Source organism: Prosopis cineraria, unplaced genomic scaffold (genome assembly GCF_029017545.1).
Source record: "Prosopis cineraria cultivar Desert tree isolate PC_DT_omini unplaced genomic scaffold, ASM2901754v1 PC1481, whole genome shotgun sequence".
Classification (NCBI taxonomy): domain Eukaryota; kingdom Viridiplantae; phylum Streptophyta; class Magnoliopsida; order Fabales; family Fabaceae; genus Prosopis; species Prosopis cineraria.
The window spans coordinates 1-17,900 of record NW_026556806.1 but is presented as its reverse complement, the minus strand read 5'-3'; the positions used below and the strand labels follow the sequence as shown (position 1 = coordinate 17,900).

General features: G+C 27.7%; 1 protein-coding gene across 1 annotated transcript; it reads left to right on the top strand.

Annotated features, from left to right (window-relative positions):
- Positions 1–12,614: 12,614 nt before the first annotated feature.
- On the top strand, positions 12,615–13,520 carry LOC129300212 (EPIDERMAL PATTERNING FACTOR-like protein 5). The gene is made up of 2 exons (XM_054938755.1): positions 12,615–12,889; positions 13,264–13,520. Exons 1-2 carry the CDS (start codon positions 12,745–12,747, stop codon positions 13,518–13,520), a joined length of 402 nt encoding a protein of 133 aa, XP_054794730.1. The 5' UTR covers positions 12,615–12,744.
- The last annotated feature ends 4,380 nt before the right edge of the window (positions 13,521–17,900 follow it).

Below are 17,900 nucleotides of genomic sequence, written 5' to 3'. Positions count from 1 at the left end.
GTCTATTATAAAACAAGAGGAATGCCAAGTTGGCAACGATAATAAGTAGGTGCTTGTGTGGGGTCTGGGGATAATTTATTGTGCTTGTGAGGGACTTGGTTGTGTGCTGCGCCACTACGTTACGCTTTACAGGGAAAAGGGTAAGAAGAAAGGCAATAATGGAGACCCCATGCAAGCCTGTCGCGTACACCCCACAAACACACACACGCTTCCCTTTCTGCCATCTCATACGCCATCCATTAATTTCTTTCTCATTTTTTTTTTGTTTTTCTTTTTATTTCATCATATGATGTTCTTTGTAATCTCGTATATACGTCACTTTTAATATTTTTACTTAATTTAAAAAAATTTAAATTTTATTAATTCTGTTAAAAAATTCTTAAGTTTTTAACTCTACATCTATTAAATGTACTTACTTTAAAATACAAATTCTAGCATCTAATCAACTTTCCTACATTTAATAGGGTGAAATTATAAAGACGAATATAATAATTATTGAGATACTTTATAAATAAGATCAAAGCAAACATTCTCTCTTTATTAATAAAGGAGTATATTAGAAAAACAAGAGTATTTATAACTGTTACTAAAAACTAGGCCTTAACAGGCTTTTAAGTTGTGTGTGTGGTGTGTGTTTTTTTTTTTTGGAAAATTGGACTTGAAAAAATAAAGGATTTTAGCGTGGGAGAACTTTAGGCTCTGCTATTGAGGATTTGGGGTTTGGATTAGTTCTTAAACCTTTCTATAATTTTTTGTAGCTTTATTTATATAGTTTATTTAAATTTTTGAATTAATATGTGAGAATAACACTATTTATTAAAATATTAGGTGATAAAATAAAGATAATGATTGTGTGAGACAACACTACCTTCTCTAAATAAACCTCCCTATAATGGGTCCTATTATTTTATTTTTAAATAAAGATTTATCATAATAATGATAAAGAATATTTAATTTTAGATATTTAATTAAGGGTCTTTGTAACTTATATATGTATTAATATAATTAAAAATTTTACTTAAAAAAAGTTATGTAGGTTTTCAAATCCGGCCTTGAGTTATGTTAATAAAGGCCGGCTTGAGAAAGTATTGATTTTAGCAATGTTATGAAGATCATGATAAACTTTATACAAAAATCTCAATCAATACTCTTCCGGTCCTCTGTGTAAGTCTTTATATAACCTTATCAATATCAATACAAAAATAAATAAATATGATAAAAGTGTATATAATTTTAAATATGTCCCTATATAACAAACATAAAAAGTAATGTTAAGTTATTTTTTTCTCTCATGAAAGGTAATTTTAAAAATATTATTCAAATATTACTTAAAAAATTACATTGTTGCTTATAAATGAGACTAAATAGACTTTTTATAACGTGCTTTCTAAATGGGACTGGAGGGAGTATATGATATTCTTGTACTTAGTTTTTGTTCCTGTTTCCTTTGTGCATTATAGTCATTGAGTCAAAAAAAAAAACGGTAAATATCATCTAAGGATTTCAGGAGACTGTTTATATTAAAGAAGGACATTACAAATTTGAAATTTCACTGCACCCTTAAGTATCTATCTAAAAATAAGATTTTGTGAGAAAAATATCTAATTACTCCTAAGATTTTATAGATTTGATAAACAAGTATTCATTTGTGTTTTAACAAGTAATTGTATGTAATTAACAATGACTCATTCAAAAATGAATAAGTTGCAAAAATTGATAACATATGTTTACTTATATAAGTATTAGTCTTACATAAAAAAACAAACATCCATTTAAGTTTTGACAAGTAACTTTACATAATTAGCATCAATCCATTTGGAATTAATTAACAAGTGATTGCAATTGATTGCACATATTTAACTGTATATATGTTGGTCCTGCATAAACAAGCATATGTTCGAGTTTTGATAAGAAATTATATGTAATTAAAAACAACATATTCAAAATTAACAAGTGACTATAACTGATATAGCATGTATAAGTTTGATTGTACAAGTGTTAGTTCTATATAAATAAGTATTTATTTGAGTTTTGACAACTAATCATACATAATTAACAAGAATTCATTAAATTTTCAGACTTTGGTAAACTTTAAGGGTAATTAGGTCTTTTCTCATAAATTCTTACTTTTAGATAGCAGGCATTAAGAGAGTGCAGTGAAATTTAAGGTTTTTTAACATCCTTCTTTCATATAAAAACTCAATAGAAATCTTTGAATCATCCGGCAGCCAATTTGTTTTCATTTAACCACATATGCATGCCAAGCGATTAACATATATATTTTATCCATTATATTAATTTGAGATTCTATTTATATTTCAAAACTTAAAAAATTAATGTGATAGTTTAAAAAAAATGCAAGGGAATATATTGATATAAATTAAACTTAAAGCGCTGTGTGGATAATATAACTCACGTGGCCCCTACATATATAACCTACAAGATTTCGCATTACTTATATATTATAAATAAATCAAAGTATATTTTTAACCTTCTAATATTATATAAAGTTTAAGTTTAATCTTTTAATTTTGTAAAGTATCTTTTTAATCTCTTAATCTGACATCGTTAGTTTTTAAATGATATCATTTTTTATGTTCACCGTTGTTATTGTGAAAAAATTAAACTTAATATGTTAACATTTGAGAATTTTTTGTGAATATTTAAAAGTTCAACATAAAAAATTATTAAGATAAAACTAATAATATTAGAGTTAACAGACTAAAAGGATATTTTATAAAATTAAAAAATTAAAATAAAATATTATGTAAAATTAAAAATTAAATATATACTTTTACTTTATAAATAATATAATCCATTTCAGATTTTGTGCAGTTCACTATATTCATATCTAATTCAACTATGATCGGTACATTGGGAGAATACATTTTTAAATTTCCATTTGACACAATATGGCTCGTGATTGTCAGAGAAATTATAGAGTCACTTTTTCATGGTCGAGGTAACTACAATAGTACAATCCAGTGCGTAGGAGACACAGATGGAAATGGGATTGTACAAAAGAAGTTTCGCGTTCTCTCTTTACTTGTTTAGAAAAAAATGCATTGAGTATTTTTCTCTCCGGTTTCTATATAGAATTTGGCACATTTTCATTTTCATATGATTTATAAGGATTTCAAGTCAATAATTTAGATCAAACCTTAAAAATAAGCTAAAAAAAAAACTAGGCTCAAACTAAAATATCTTTTTTCACGTTCATATCTATTTAGGCATGATTCGTGTTGAATTAGGGTTTGGCCAAATGCTCAGATAAAAATATTTTTTAAAAAATATATATAATATCTTAAACATTCATTAAATTTTTAAATTTTAGTTTATTTTATACTCAAAAGTGATATATTTGATTACATTATTATAGACATTTTCTATAAAAAATAAAAAATATTCACATTGTTATATTTTTTATGGTTAAAGTAAGAGTACATGTTTAGCCATTTAACTTTACATAAAGTTTCAATCTAATATTTTAATTTTATAAAGTATCTTTTTAGTTTTTAATTCTAACATCATTAGTTTTATTACAAAAAATTTATATGTTAAATTTTCAAATATTGATAAAATATTATCAAATATTGATATATTTTGTTTAATTTTTTAAAAATAAAAATGATTGACACAAAAAACTAATTTAAAACTAACAATGTTAAAGTTAGAGGATCAAAAATATACTTTTTAAAATTAAAGGATTAAATTAAAATTTTATATAAAATTAGAAGACTAAAAGTGCATTTTAGCTTTTTTTAAAAAAATTAAACTATGAAATCTTTCAAAACAATATTTAAAATGTAATATAATCTTAATTTTAAACTTTAAGATCCAAAAAAAATTTAAAATATGCCAAAAATATTTTTAAATTTTTATAATAAAAAGATAATTTATTTTGAAGTAAAAATTGAAATTTGTTTTTTGTTAAATTTAGAAATTCAACAATTCAAATATTTAGGCCAATTCCAATAAGTCGAGAGAGATTAGGGCTAAGTTTAGTTATCCAAGCTTTCTCATAAGTTCAAGTTTATTCAGGCCAATTAAAATAAACTTGACCTGAATTGAGCTTGACCTGCATGAATTATTAGCTTTAATTTTAATTCAAATGGTATTATTTATTAATAATTTTTGTTTGTCATAAATTTTTACCGTTTATATTATTTATCATTTTGAACAAAAGTGGTACTTAATTACATCAGGCTCTCAATCAGCATGTTGAGGTACACACTCTTTATTGTGCATATATATTCTGTATTAAAAATCTACTTTTTTTCAAGAAATGCATTATTTTTAGTCTCATTTTTTCATTATAATGAAAATGAAATCAATTCTAGCAAACAATAAAGATACACTAACAGCTATGTGAGTATGTAACCCTAATAGCTAATATACTGGTAAGCTCTTAAAATTTAATTCACCTGATTTTTTGCTCTTTTAACAAAAAGGAGCTCTTTTTGGTTTGGAGTTTAAATCCTAACTCTTATATATAGGACAAATTTTAATGGAAAGAAACATATAATTTGTCCTCAATGCCTCAAAGGATTGAATAGTCTCTGATACTGACAAAACTTATTTTTTTATATTTATTTAAAAAAGGGTATGTTATCCCCAGCTTAAGGGAAAATGACTGATAAAGTACCAAAATAAAAAGAAATTAGTGGCGGTTAGTTCTTCAATTATTTTTCCAAAAAACTAAATTGTAAATATTAATTTAAATAGTCATATATTAGGATCTCAATTACAAACTAAAAGTTACACTTAAATTTTTAATATCATATATTTATAATTGAAACTCCTGAACTTGCAATTACTTAAATAAATATTGGTAACCTATTTTTAAAAAATTATTAAAAACCTAATGATTATTAATTTTATCTGTCAGAATTTAACTGTTATTCTTTGTCAGAATTTAATTTCCTAGCTAGAGTTGTGGAAATAGTCATAAACATCGTAGCCAAATCTTGGTCAAAGATTCCTAAATTCGACTGTCAGTTTATCCCCAACTAGTACAATATGGAAATCAGCATTTTATTTTTATTTTTATTTTATTTATTTAATTATTGCCTGATCCGAGGGAGCCAATTTAGAAAGATGGAGCCACGTATATGAATGTACATTGGTTAATAATCTCAAATTTATAAGAAATTGGGTAAGTCCATATCCACCCACCATTAACCCAACTTCTTCAATTGAGGTTTTATTTTCCCTCTGTGGTGTCATGCCAATAATTATTAGTTATCCATAGATCTTATTTTTTTGTGATGAAACATTCAGAATTACTAAAATTCAAAGTCTACCTAAAATTTAAAAACAGCCTTGTGACTTATAACATTTATAGAAATACATTGGTACAAAATAGTATTTTTGCTGCAATTAAAATAGCATTTCCACGCCACCATATGGAGTGCATTAGAAATAGATGTAGCAGTGATATGACAATTTTCGTGACAGTTGGTAAAAGAAGTATCGCTGTAATTAGATAAGCAATAAAATAGTGTACAAAATTATTTTGAAATAATGACAAATAGATTTTAAATAGGTCAATTAATTTAAATTAAGTTTAAAATGTTAAATTTTAAGAATTTGCAAGTTCATCTTTTAATTTTATTTTTATTGTGATGAATTTAAAATTTATTTTTTAAATTTTAACATGATTGAAGAATAAATAAATTTATTTTTTTTATTAAAATTTAAAATCATTATAACATAATTACAAAATTAAGAAGTGAACTTGTAAATTTTTAAAATTTAATACTTGAAACTTTAGTTTGAATTAATTGGTCTTCCTGGAACCTCTTTATCATTCTCATAATTATTTTCAGTCATATGATAAGCAATACATATAGATGTAAAAAAAAAAAAATCATGAAAGCATAAAATTACTTTGAAGTCTCATGTGTTTTTTATTGAGATTGCCAATTATTATTGGATAGTTATTAATATATATTGTTGTTGTTTAAGAGTCAACTGACTAATTTTTCTGACAACTACATAGTATACTTTAAAAAAAAATTTGTGATTTCATTAGACTCTTCTACAGTCAAATTGCTTGTATGTGTAACACCCTTGTTTTGATAGATAAGGAATACTTTAAATAAAACCCTTCAAGTTTACAAACAAGGGATCTCAATAAAACAACTGAGCCTTCGAAGGCTACAAATTGTTTTCATAATTAATTCTAAAATCAAATAAATGGAAAATACTTTGATAAAAGATAATTTGGCTCAGCCCACAATTAAATAAAAATCCTTTAAAATAATCCTAAAAGACCTAAAATATCATTTTTTTAAATGTTTTAAAACTAATAAACAATAAGTTAATATTCTAACCTACACTAGCAAACTAGCACGCGCACGTGCACACTAGCAATTTCACTTGGCAAACTAATTTCACAACTATAGGAGTGTAATTTCATTACAAAGTAGAAAGTTTCTTTATTTAAAGCAATTAAACAAGTGATGCAGGCTATAGCTTACCATATCCACCTTGCACTGTTGGCTAGAGCTTAGATTAAAGATATACTTGGCCAAAAATGCATTGCAGAGCTAGGCTCCTCTCCTAAAAAACAAACATACGCCTTATGTCCCACAATCTCAAACCAAGAAAAAGGAGTCTTGATAGAGAACCATCTACTATGCATTGAGTGGAGATGAACCATGTGGTGGTAATAAAATATGATCTCTCATTACATCCACCATAAAATCACAATATTCACCCTTTTACTCCCTACAAATACATCACACCCACCAGAATCCAAAATGCTCAAGCATGCTTAAATAATAAAAAAAAGCAGCACATATTTCTTATTCGATTTCAAATATATATTTACAAGCATGTTTGAAATGATTTGAAGATAATCATACATAATCATTTTATCAAATTTCATTCCAAACATTAGCATACTTGAAAATAATCAAAATAATATAAATGCATTTTTGGAGAATATATAAGCATGCTTGAAAAGTTTATACACATATTTCAGTTTAAATCTGACCAACCAACCAAGCCTTTAGTGGACACAACCATTCCCAATTCAGTTCATACATAGCTTGATAGCCATATAATAAAAATCAATAGCTTCCCAATATTTAAAAGAATGAACCACTGTTACTTATTTTTCAAGCTAAAATTACACGTGCCAAAATTTGTTCAATACCACCAACTCAAATGTTACATTACTCTAATTTTTAGAAGAATTAAAATCAACCAAATACTTCCTCTGGTCTTATTTACAAGGCAGGTAAAAAAGAATTTTTTTAATTCTATTTATAAATCACGTTATTAGATTTTTATTATAAATTTTTTCTTTTCACCTTTTATTAAATGGTGGAGAGAGAAAACATGTTATTAAAATATATATATTTAATAAAAATAAAGTTAAAAATTTATTAAATTTTAAGATAAAATTAATAAATTTTAAATTTTTTAATGTTGATAAAATATATTAAAAATAATTTATGAATAAAATTAAAAAAAGCAAATTTTCAGGATTCAGGAGCGCCGAGAAAAAAACTTCCTCGTTTAACACACCTCAATTTCGATCTCTCCCTCTCACTTCTCGGCATTGGCGCCGCCGGGCGATGCAATGATGCCTGGCAGCCCGCCCAACGCTAAGAGGTATTTCAATACCCTCAACTAATCGTGGGCTGAGGCGCGCACTGGTTTAATATTATTTTATTATTTTTTAATCTCGTCCTTCTTTTTTCTTTTCTCATCATTCCTTTTTTTTTTTCCCCACATTTTATATAAAAAGACTATTTATCCCTACACACACACCATAAAATTTCTCAAATTATTAACCCAATATGATTATACGCTACCTTGGTAATGATTGCTTATTACAAAACAACTCTTAAAAAGGGTTAACGAGGGTACTAAACTTTAAATTATTACATAAATAGTATATTAGACCTTAAACTTTTAAAATATTTAAAAATTCTTTTCAACTTCTAAATTTTTAATCTAATTTTTTAACGGTTAAGATGAGTGTCGCATGTGTGAGATTGAGCCCACGAGTGCAAAAAGTAACAACTATTTTTTTTAAACTTAATTGGTATATTTTTGCACATTTTAACAGTTTAGGGTTCAAGATATGTAATGCCATTCTCTGAGCATTACTAAACCCATGCACACATGCCAAACTTAAGTAATCAAAAGTCTTTAAGTTTTTGAACTATCAATTAATTATAATTGTTAAAATATAGAAAATTATTATAATTAGAAAATATGGATCCCAATAATCCCTTTTAAACATGGTTCATACCCTCAAACATATATATTCATACACAACATAAGAAATTATAATTAATAGAGAACACGAGGACAAAACTGTAATTTCAAGCAAACTGAGCAATATGTCATGGCATGTGCTACGGAACCTTTAATTTTGGTCCTATATCATGTGTCATGGCTATGATATTGAAACTCAGACCGGACCGGCCGGGTCAATCCGAAAATCGGTGACCCGATCCCTTGTTCGATCTGGGTTTACTTTTAAACCGATGAGGAAATGAACCGGTGTAAACCGGTCAACCGGTATAACCCGGTGGGTTGACTAGGTTAATCGGGTTATTTTTTTTAGAATTTTTTTTCATTTTTTATTTTTCAGAGTGCTGAATTCAGAAATAAGATAACAAAAAAAAAAGTGAAATTAAAGTCAAAAAATGAAAAATTAGAGGTAGAGCACGCTAAGTCCAATTCAGATTTTTAGACAGTATTTAGTCCGGCCTTTCATCCGTGTCTCTCCTCTCTTGCCCTAACCTAATCAGCATCTCTTCTCTAGCTTAGTCTTCGTCTCTTCTTCAGGCTCCAGCTCTATCTCTGTCTCTGCTATCTTCATCTCTTCTCTAGCTTAGTCTTTGACTCTTTCGTTTTCTCCAGCTCAATCTCCGTCTCTTCTCCAACTCTATCTCTCCATCTCTTCTTTAGACTTTTGAGATTGAAAAGTTGTAATTGTAATGATAGATATTTAAAATGTTATATTTTATGACTGTTAGACTTTTGAGTGGTTGGATTTAGTTGAATATTTTTATAATTAATGTCTTTTTATTAAATTATATTATTTTAATCATGACCGGTTTGCCACCGATTCAACCCCCGGTTCAACCCTAATTGAACCACTAACCTGTGACCCAGTGTCATGATCGGTTCAATGACCGGTCCGGTTTTACGTACCTTGGTCATGGTAGACATGATAGTTTTTCTACTGTCATAATAGAAATAATATTTAATTTCATTTTCATAATAAAAAATATTTGTTGATAAAAATCATATTTTATTAAAAATACAATATAAATAGTCATATAAATTATTTATTTTATTAAAATTATAATATAAATAATATGTTATAATCATATAAATTATTTTATTATATTATTAATTGAAAATAAAAATATAACATATGTATATATTTAGTAGTATATTATTCAACATATATGTATGAAGTTAATGTATATTTAATTTTGCATATGATGATTGTAGGTGCATTTCAATTCAACTAATAAATAAGAAGGGTATAAAACTTGGAAGATGGAAGGTCGAGGTTTAAGTTTTGATATTAGCATATTTTGTAACAAATAAATAACATGATATGATGTGACATGAGGTGGCGAATGATGTGTGGCATAGAAGGTGGTAACGTGATAGATGACATGGTACGACCTTACCCACACATGGTGAGTGACATAAAACTAAGTAGCAAGTGATGTGGCATAAGCAACATGCACATGTGGTGCCTGATATGGTGTGAGGTGTCGTGTGAGGTGGGATTAATTCATGTATATGTGGCAGCTGACATGGCGCAAGGTAGAAGGTGACACAGCATTAGTTGTAGCGTTTCTCATGATACATTATTATGAGAGATTAACAAATTTTTCTCAAAAATACTTTAAAAGAAAATCTCTCAAATTTACTGCACGTAAGAATTTCTCAAAGAAAATTCTTATAGAAAATTCTCACAGCATAATTATATGAGAGAAATTATCACACCATTTATGTGTGAGAAATTATCTCAGATTTAAATTGAAATAACTTCTCTTAGAATCATTCTGTGAGAATGTCTCACAATTTCAAAAGCCGTGTGAACTTCCTGTAGATAATGGTGTGAGAAATGATTCTCACGGTTTTATTCATGTGAAATATTTTTTTCTTCGACTGTTTTAGTGATGGATCTTTTAGAGTGAGAAATGATGTTCTCGCTAAATTTTGGGTGTTTTTTCACAAAAATATGCTATGAGAAAACCACTATTTTGATGTAATGGTTATTCATGTAATAGTTTAGGATTTAAGATGATCATTGATCCTTTAGAAAAACTTCATGTTTCATTTCATAAGTGAGAATAGTTAATATGTTTATCCCAAAAAATATGGCTAACAACCAAAATAAACAAACCCTATTAATTTGATTAATATTTTCTTTCTTTTTCTTGCTCACAGTTTTTCTCTTAGTAAAGACAATCTTGTTTGGAGCATGATTAGATATTAAATGTGAGCATTTTTTTCAACAAAAATTTAAATTCTTGTTCATTACATTACGAGGGACTAACTCTTTTTATTAGACCCAGTCCTCATTAGTAATTTGATTCATTTTCTATTAGTAGAGATAATTATATTCAATGAATATTATATTAAGAAAAATTGGAACGCCTTTGGCATATCAATTAATTGCCTTATTTTATGTGAGGTAGTTAAAGATTGTGCTAAGTTTGAAGTTCTATGTTCGTAGCAGGCGCCACTCCTTTGCCTTTACTCTCCATTTCCCTTCTTTTCTCTTTAACCATTACTATTAGATCAAAGCTTTTCAACTATTAGATTTAAATGTTGATAAAATTATGAGTATAAATTTACATAAAATATATAAATAAAACGTTATAGTTTTAAATTGTTTGGAACAACTTTTAATATAGTTCAAATTTAATTATATACTGTATGTAAAATTAAAATAATAATTGTATCAAATATTAAATTTTAACTATTAGAACTTTAATGTAATGGTAATAAAAAGAAAAGATGGGAAATGAAAAATAAAAGAAAAGCAGACGCTCTTCTGCCCACCATTAAACCCCATAATGGATTTTAATAATTACACCCTAATTTAATTTCTTTTTCAGATAATTTTGTTTTTTTACCCCCTTGTACGCGAAGAATAGTCAATCTATCACCATGGCCCACAAAATTCAACATCTAAGATTTTGTCCAAAATCAATATACATAGCGCGCGCGAGACCTAAGGTACGTGTGCGAGTGAGAATAATAGAAAGTGGCACGGCAAAATAAAGGGATTTTTTTTTATAAAAAAAGTAAAATAATTATGTATATTAAACAAAGAATTAAAAAATCACCTAGATGAATTAAGCTACACTTATTAACAAGTTGGATTTCTCATACGTACGGGTCAGTCACAACACATGCATCCACTCCAATAAAACCCTACCAATCAGTCACTGCATCACAATCATTCAGAAATGTGGACCCATATAGTAGGGTCCACAGTCTCATCACATTTTAAAATAATTTTAAATATAAAACATATAAATAAAAAAGTGAAGTATATGAAATCAATCACATTGATTATAACCTAAGGACAATATGGTACAAATTTATACCCTGTGCAAGGACTCAAGAGATGCAAGAGGTCCCATTAATTATGAAATTAATGGAGTTTTTTTACATAGCTGTATGATTGAGTCAAACTCAAGTATTATTGGGCTCAATTAAAAATTTTTTTTCAAATATATTTTATACATTCACACAAATTCAAATTAGATACCTCATATATAAGCGGACAGTGGTCGTAGACCCTTTTATTATGATCAACCCTTGTTGGTAAACTAATTAAAGTTCTATATGTCTATATGAGTATAACATTTTTCCAAGGAACATTTTTTTGGATGAAATACTAAGAATATTTTTTGATGATAGTATAAGAAAATTAGAAAAAAAATCACAGAAAAATCCCATTGAAATGTGCAAATAACAATGAAGCCCAGCAAAATGTGGTAATTATTCTCAAGTTTCTTGGGACCTTCCTGACATTAATATGTTTTGTGAATGGCCATAATGCTCCCAATTTAAAATATAAGTTATTACATCAACAATAGTCGGTTTAGTTTGTAAAAATTTGACTCATATCTTACAATCTTCAAATATTACTGCTCATATGAAAATCTTGTTAACAAGTGATTTATAAATATTTTTGTAATGTTATTTGAATTTAAAAACACACATTATTTTTTGTAAATCTTCGAAACTCAACTCACTTAAATTTTTACTTATAAAAAAAGTATTAATGACTACTTGAATTTAAATAATTTTATATCAACAAAGTAATTTTCTATTTTTTATATGCACACATATTTTTTATTAAAAATAATCATATTTAAAACATGATTAAGTACTAAATTCTTAAACTGTAATTCAAATTTCAAACCTTGATAATTTTCTGTTCTTTATATATATATATATATATATAACAAATTTTCTGTTCTTATTGTATACAACCATGACACAGTTTACTATCTCCCAACCTCCCAATACTTTTTGAACCCAAACACACAAACAACACTTGTTTTCTTCCTTCTCTTTCATCTGCTTCAAATATGTCTTTTGACTTGGCACCTTTTCTCCCACACGCAAATATCTGCCCTCTGTCCTCTCTCTCTCTCTCTCTCTCTCATTCTTCACCTGTTCACCATATCCTTCCCCCACACCCACCACCACTCGTCGCCTCCGTCCTCCGCCATGGGCCTACCGCCTCATCGCCGTCTTCTCCGTTGCAACCACCACCACCACCACCAACACAGCAACCGCCTGCCAACAACCTTCACGGCGTTCACTTTTCTCTTATTCTCCTCTGCTTCTGCCCTAACCCTCCCTCCACTTCCAAGTAAGTCTTCCCTAAGTACTTGTCTATATCTTAAATCTTCACAGTGCATAGTAAATATTCCATGAGTTCATCTCTTTACTCTTTAACGTTAATTAATGACCACAAAAGCACTGTTCATTTCACTTGACCTATACTAAACTTCTTACAAATTAATTATTATAATATGGTTTGAATCTTCTTACACATGTGCGCACGTTAGTTAATCTTTTTACCACCTAATTAATTACCTATCAAATTAAATGAACTAAGAATTTAATTTTTAACGATATTAGTTATTTTTTGTTTTCAAAATTTTAGCTGTTAGTCTGTGACCTAATGTTGTTAGAATTTCCTTCATTTATTATTATTATTATTATTTTTGGAATGCTGATCAGGTAGGGGAGGTTTCAAGCAGCCCTACTTTCAGAGGGAGGAGATTAATGGGTCGTGGACGGCGGCAACGGTAGCGGCGGCTGATCAGAAGAGAAACGGCGGGCCAGGGTCGTTTCCGCCGTCGTGTAGATCCAAGTGCGGCTGGTGCGCCGCCTGTGAACCGGTTCACGTGCCGATCCATCCCGGTCTGAGCAAGCCGCTCGAGTACTATCCAGAAGCTTGGCGTTGCAAATGCGGGAACAAGCTCTTCATGCCTTAATATTTAGATCTGATGAATTTAACAAACCTCCGGAATCTCAAGAACAGAACAAGAACAAGTCAAATTATTATTATTCTTATTACTGTTGTATGTTGCAGAAAATTCAAACAATTCTGCATTTTGGTCTCCCAAACATGATCTTATCGTATCTGATATATTTCGATCTTGACACAGCGACGACGAGACACTAGAAGAAGTAGATGTGAATTATGTTATTGCCATTTTGTCACTGTCTCGTATGTGAATCAGTGAAAGTTGGTAATGATTGTGTATTATTAGTTGATTACTAGGTTTATTTTAGAGTATTGATCTTTTTGGTTCTCTGTGAGAAGGCACGACAGAAGGAAACGTTGGGAATGTAAGATTCTGATGAGTGAGATTATCGAGAGGGATATCTTAAACAACCCTTTTTCACTGTCTGTTGTCTTGTGGATAAAAATTTCCATTTTTGTTTTATAATCAATCACCACATAAATATATAAGAATTATTTTAATAGGTTTTTTTTTCTAATGTTGTATGGAGATTGAGAAATGAGTTTGTTAATGGTTCATGAGCTTGTGAGAAAGCGAGATTATTAGGTTATTAAATGTAAGTTGATCTAAATATATGTGAGAAGTTCATACTAGATAAAGCTGATCTTCATAATTAATATTAATAAAAAAATTCATCAATTTGAGTTTCAAGTTTTGAATTAAGATGCTTTGTTATCATTATGGTATATATGCTTTTTCTTCTTCTTCACAAAAATGATTTTGCAATTTTTGCAATTACTTTCACTAATTTTGATCAAACTAATGACCTAGTGAACAATATAATCTTAAAAAAAAAATCTATTACTATACTTTTATTTTTCTATACCAGGAAAAACTAATTCTTTAAACTATACTGGTTAATTTACAATAGTAGTAATTGAAAGTATAAAAACTCTTAGGGTCTGTTGATTCGAGGGAGAGAATGGGAGGGGGAGGGGAGGGGAGGGAAAATTTTAAAAATTTCCCCTCCCTCCTCCTAACCAAATGAGGGAGGGAAGAGGAGCCCCTCCCCTCCCCTCCCCTCCCCCCAAACAAACGGGGCCTTGGTTTGTAAATTAATACCATCAATCAATAGATACTATTTTACTAGATATAAAATATAATACTAACAGCGAGAAGAATTGACATGACTTTGGTGACCTTGGCTTGCTCCTCTAAGGACAGGTCCAAAATCTGGACTGCCTAGATTAAGTTTAGGGACAGTTTAGATTTAATATTTTATTTTTTATTTTTATTAAAATAAAAAATTATAAAATATTAATAAAATTGACTATCAATTTAGAGAGTCTAAATTAATATTAATGATTTTAAATTAATGTGTAAATTTAATATGAATAGTTCATATTTAACATTCAAAATTTTTAAAAATTGACACTTTAGATATCCCCTAGAATCTGGACAATGCAGATATTCACTGACAAATATTTTTGAATTTTTTCAAAAGAATTACAAGTTAAATATATTACATTTAAACTATAAATTTGAATAGTAAATTTATAAAAAAATTTAAATATTAAATTGGATCATCATTAAATTAAAACTAGATTGTTCAAATTAGTAAAAATTGGTAATCAGATTTATTAAAATATTTTATAATTTTTTGTTTAACAAAAATAAAAAATAAAATATTAAATCTGGATTATTCCTAAATATAATTTGAACGGTCCAGATTTTGGACCTGCAGCGAACGCTCCTCCTACGAGGAGCAAAGCGGATTCCGACTTAGGTTTCCTCTTCCAACAGCACTAAACGTATTTACAGGTTGTGTCTTATGTAGCGTGGGAAACAGTGAATGAATTGAAGAAGCTAGAGGCAGGTCATATCAAAGGCTTGAAAATTCTTATGCATTTTGATCTTGATAGTTCATTGTACTGATTTGAATTGCTACACACAATGTGCTCCGTCACTGTTTTCTTGGGGCATCAACCATCAATCAACTGTGTGAATAATTATTCCAAGAATAAATTTAGATCTTAAAGTATTGAAAGTAACGAGAGTTAGATAATCCATAATTTTTTTTTAAAAAAAACATGAGTTACAAAAAAAAGTATAGATTTAATTAAACAATTACAGATATAAATTGCAGTTTCAATTTGCAAATATATACTTTATATGTAATTAAAAATTTTAAATTTACAAATGTCTAAATCAATATTTTTAATTTATTTTTTATCATAAATCTGATTAATTATCATTAATTCAATTTTTTTGAGATATAATTATAATATCAATAATATAAGTGAAGTGTGGGTATTATAAATAAATTGTTGTTTGGTTCTGCTGGGAATTATTATTGCAACCATATGATATGTTCCCTTTATCTCCGTGCTGTCTCCTTCACAAGGACCTAAAAAAAAAAAATCAAAACCATGGATATAAAAAAGAAATCTTTTAAATATATGAGACAATTCAACAATAGTCTCCAATTCTCTCACGTTGCCCAATTAAATAATTTAATTTTATTAAGTATAAATATATTTCAGTTAATCTCTGTAAGATTGAATTGGAGTGGCTGATAACTATTATAATACTTGGTCAAATTTTCATAGATGGAATTTACAGAGAAAATAAGGACAATACTATTGGACAATGGCAGGCTCCACTGCAGTGTGAGAAAAAAAAAACCCAGAAAGGAAGAGAGTACATTTGTTTGTTGCTTTGTTTTCTTTTGTTCTTTTTTTTTTTTTTTTCTCCCTTTACAGCTTGCCACTTCCTCTGTGCTCTTTCTTGCAGGTTTGGATTGCCCATTTATTGGTCAATTATTAATATCAATATAAAAATATAAAATATAAATATAAATAATAAACCATACATATCATGATAAACAAAGAAATATATAATTTAATTTATTTCTCAAAAAGTTGTTTTGATTCCTGCGAAGTAACTTGCCAAGAAGTTAATTTATAGCCACTTTTTTATTTTATTTTTTTTAATTCCCACGAAATCCAAATATTTTTAAATAAATTATTTTTATAATGAAAATAAAAATGTAGTTTTAATTAATTTTTATTTTATAATTGTTAAGAGCAAACTTGAAAATATACAATAAGTAGTCGCTTGATTCAGTTTGTAAACTTTTCTAGCTATTTTTTAAATATAGTATTTTTTATGATAAAAAATTATCTTTTCAATTGAATTTTATTTTACAATTTTAAAGATAAATTTGAAAATATACTATGAATACAGGAAATTAGTAATAGAATTTACGTAGGTTTTGTTTCAATAGTAAGTTATCTTCCCAGTTACGAGAAATAAATTTATAATTCATGCTATCAATTTTTTATCATAAAATTTTCTTATTTTGGTGGAGAAAAAGGATGTATTAAATATATTTATTTATTTAATAGAGCTAAAGTTAAAAATTGATTAAATTTTTTAAATAAAGTTACTCGATTTAAATATTTTCTTTATGATAAAATATGTTAGAAGTGAATTATAAATAAGACAAAAATAAGTAAGGATAAAATGCAAATCGGTCCCTAAATTATAAATCCAAGGACATCTAAACCCTTAAATTTTTTTTTTGTTGCAATTTTTTTTTTTAACTTTTGATAGTGGTACAATTTAGTTCCTAACATTAACAAAAGCTAAATTTAACTGTTAATTAATTTAAAAATAATTTCAAAAATTAGATTAAAGAACAATAATTATAATAAAGAATCCAAAAATTACATAAAATGGCCAAGAAATTTTTATTGATCTTTTTTTATAATTATTTTTGAGATAATTTTTGATCAATTAATGTTTAAAATTAATTTTATTAGAATGAGGGCCAGATTATACTATTTTTTAAAAATTAAATAAAAATATTATATCAAAAATAAATTTAAGAATTCACATACTTTTAAACCTATGATTTAAGACCATCACGTGTGTTAGATTATATTTTAGTTTTTTTCTTTATACAGAATTCAGATAACTTTTTTACCTTTAAAGATATAGCTTTTGTACCTCAGGTGTCACACAATAATGCACCCCTAGTCTTTTGGCAGGCCTCATCATTCGATGAAAAACTTCAACTTACACTGCAAATCGTTCAAGTTTTAAATAGGAAAACCTAATTAATTGAATTTAATATTGAGCTCCTTACACACCACTCAGCTCACGCGAGAGAGAGAGAGAGAGAGAGTCTATCAGATTTTACTTGAAGAATTGACCCGTCGCTACTTATTTAAGATTGACCAAGCTGCACCTAAAACATTTTTTAGCCAAAAGAAATTATAAAATAAGATACAAATTATTGAAGCCATAAAAGAATTCAATATATTCTAATGGAAGAGGTTATGCTTTATTAAATATGAGGTGTTAAGATTGAATATGTACGAATATAAAATATCTTTAAGAGAG

What these genes read in the sequence shown, in the direction of transcription:
- LOC129300212 (XM_054938755.1), top strand. Translation starts at nt 12,745, where the DNA reads ATGGGCCTACCGCCTCATCGCCGTCTTCTCCGTTGCAACCACCACCAC. An exon ending in AACCCTCCCTCCACTTCCAA is followed by an intron (nt 12,890 to 13,263) that starts GTAAGTCTTCCC and finishes AATGCTGATCAG; the next exon opens with GTAGGGGAGGTTTCAAGCAG.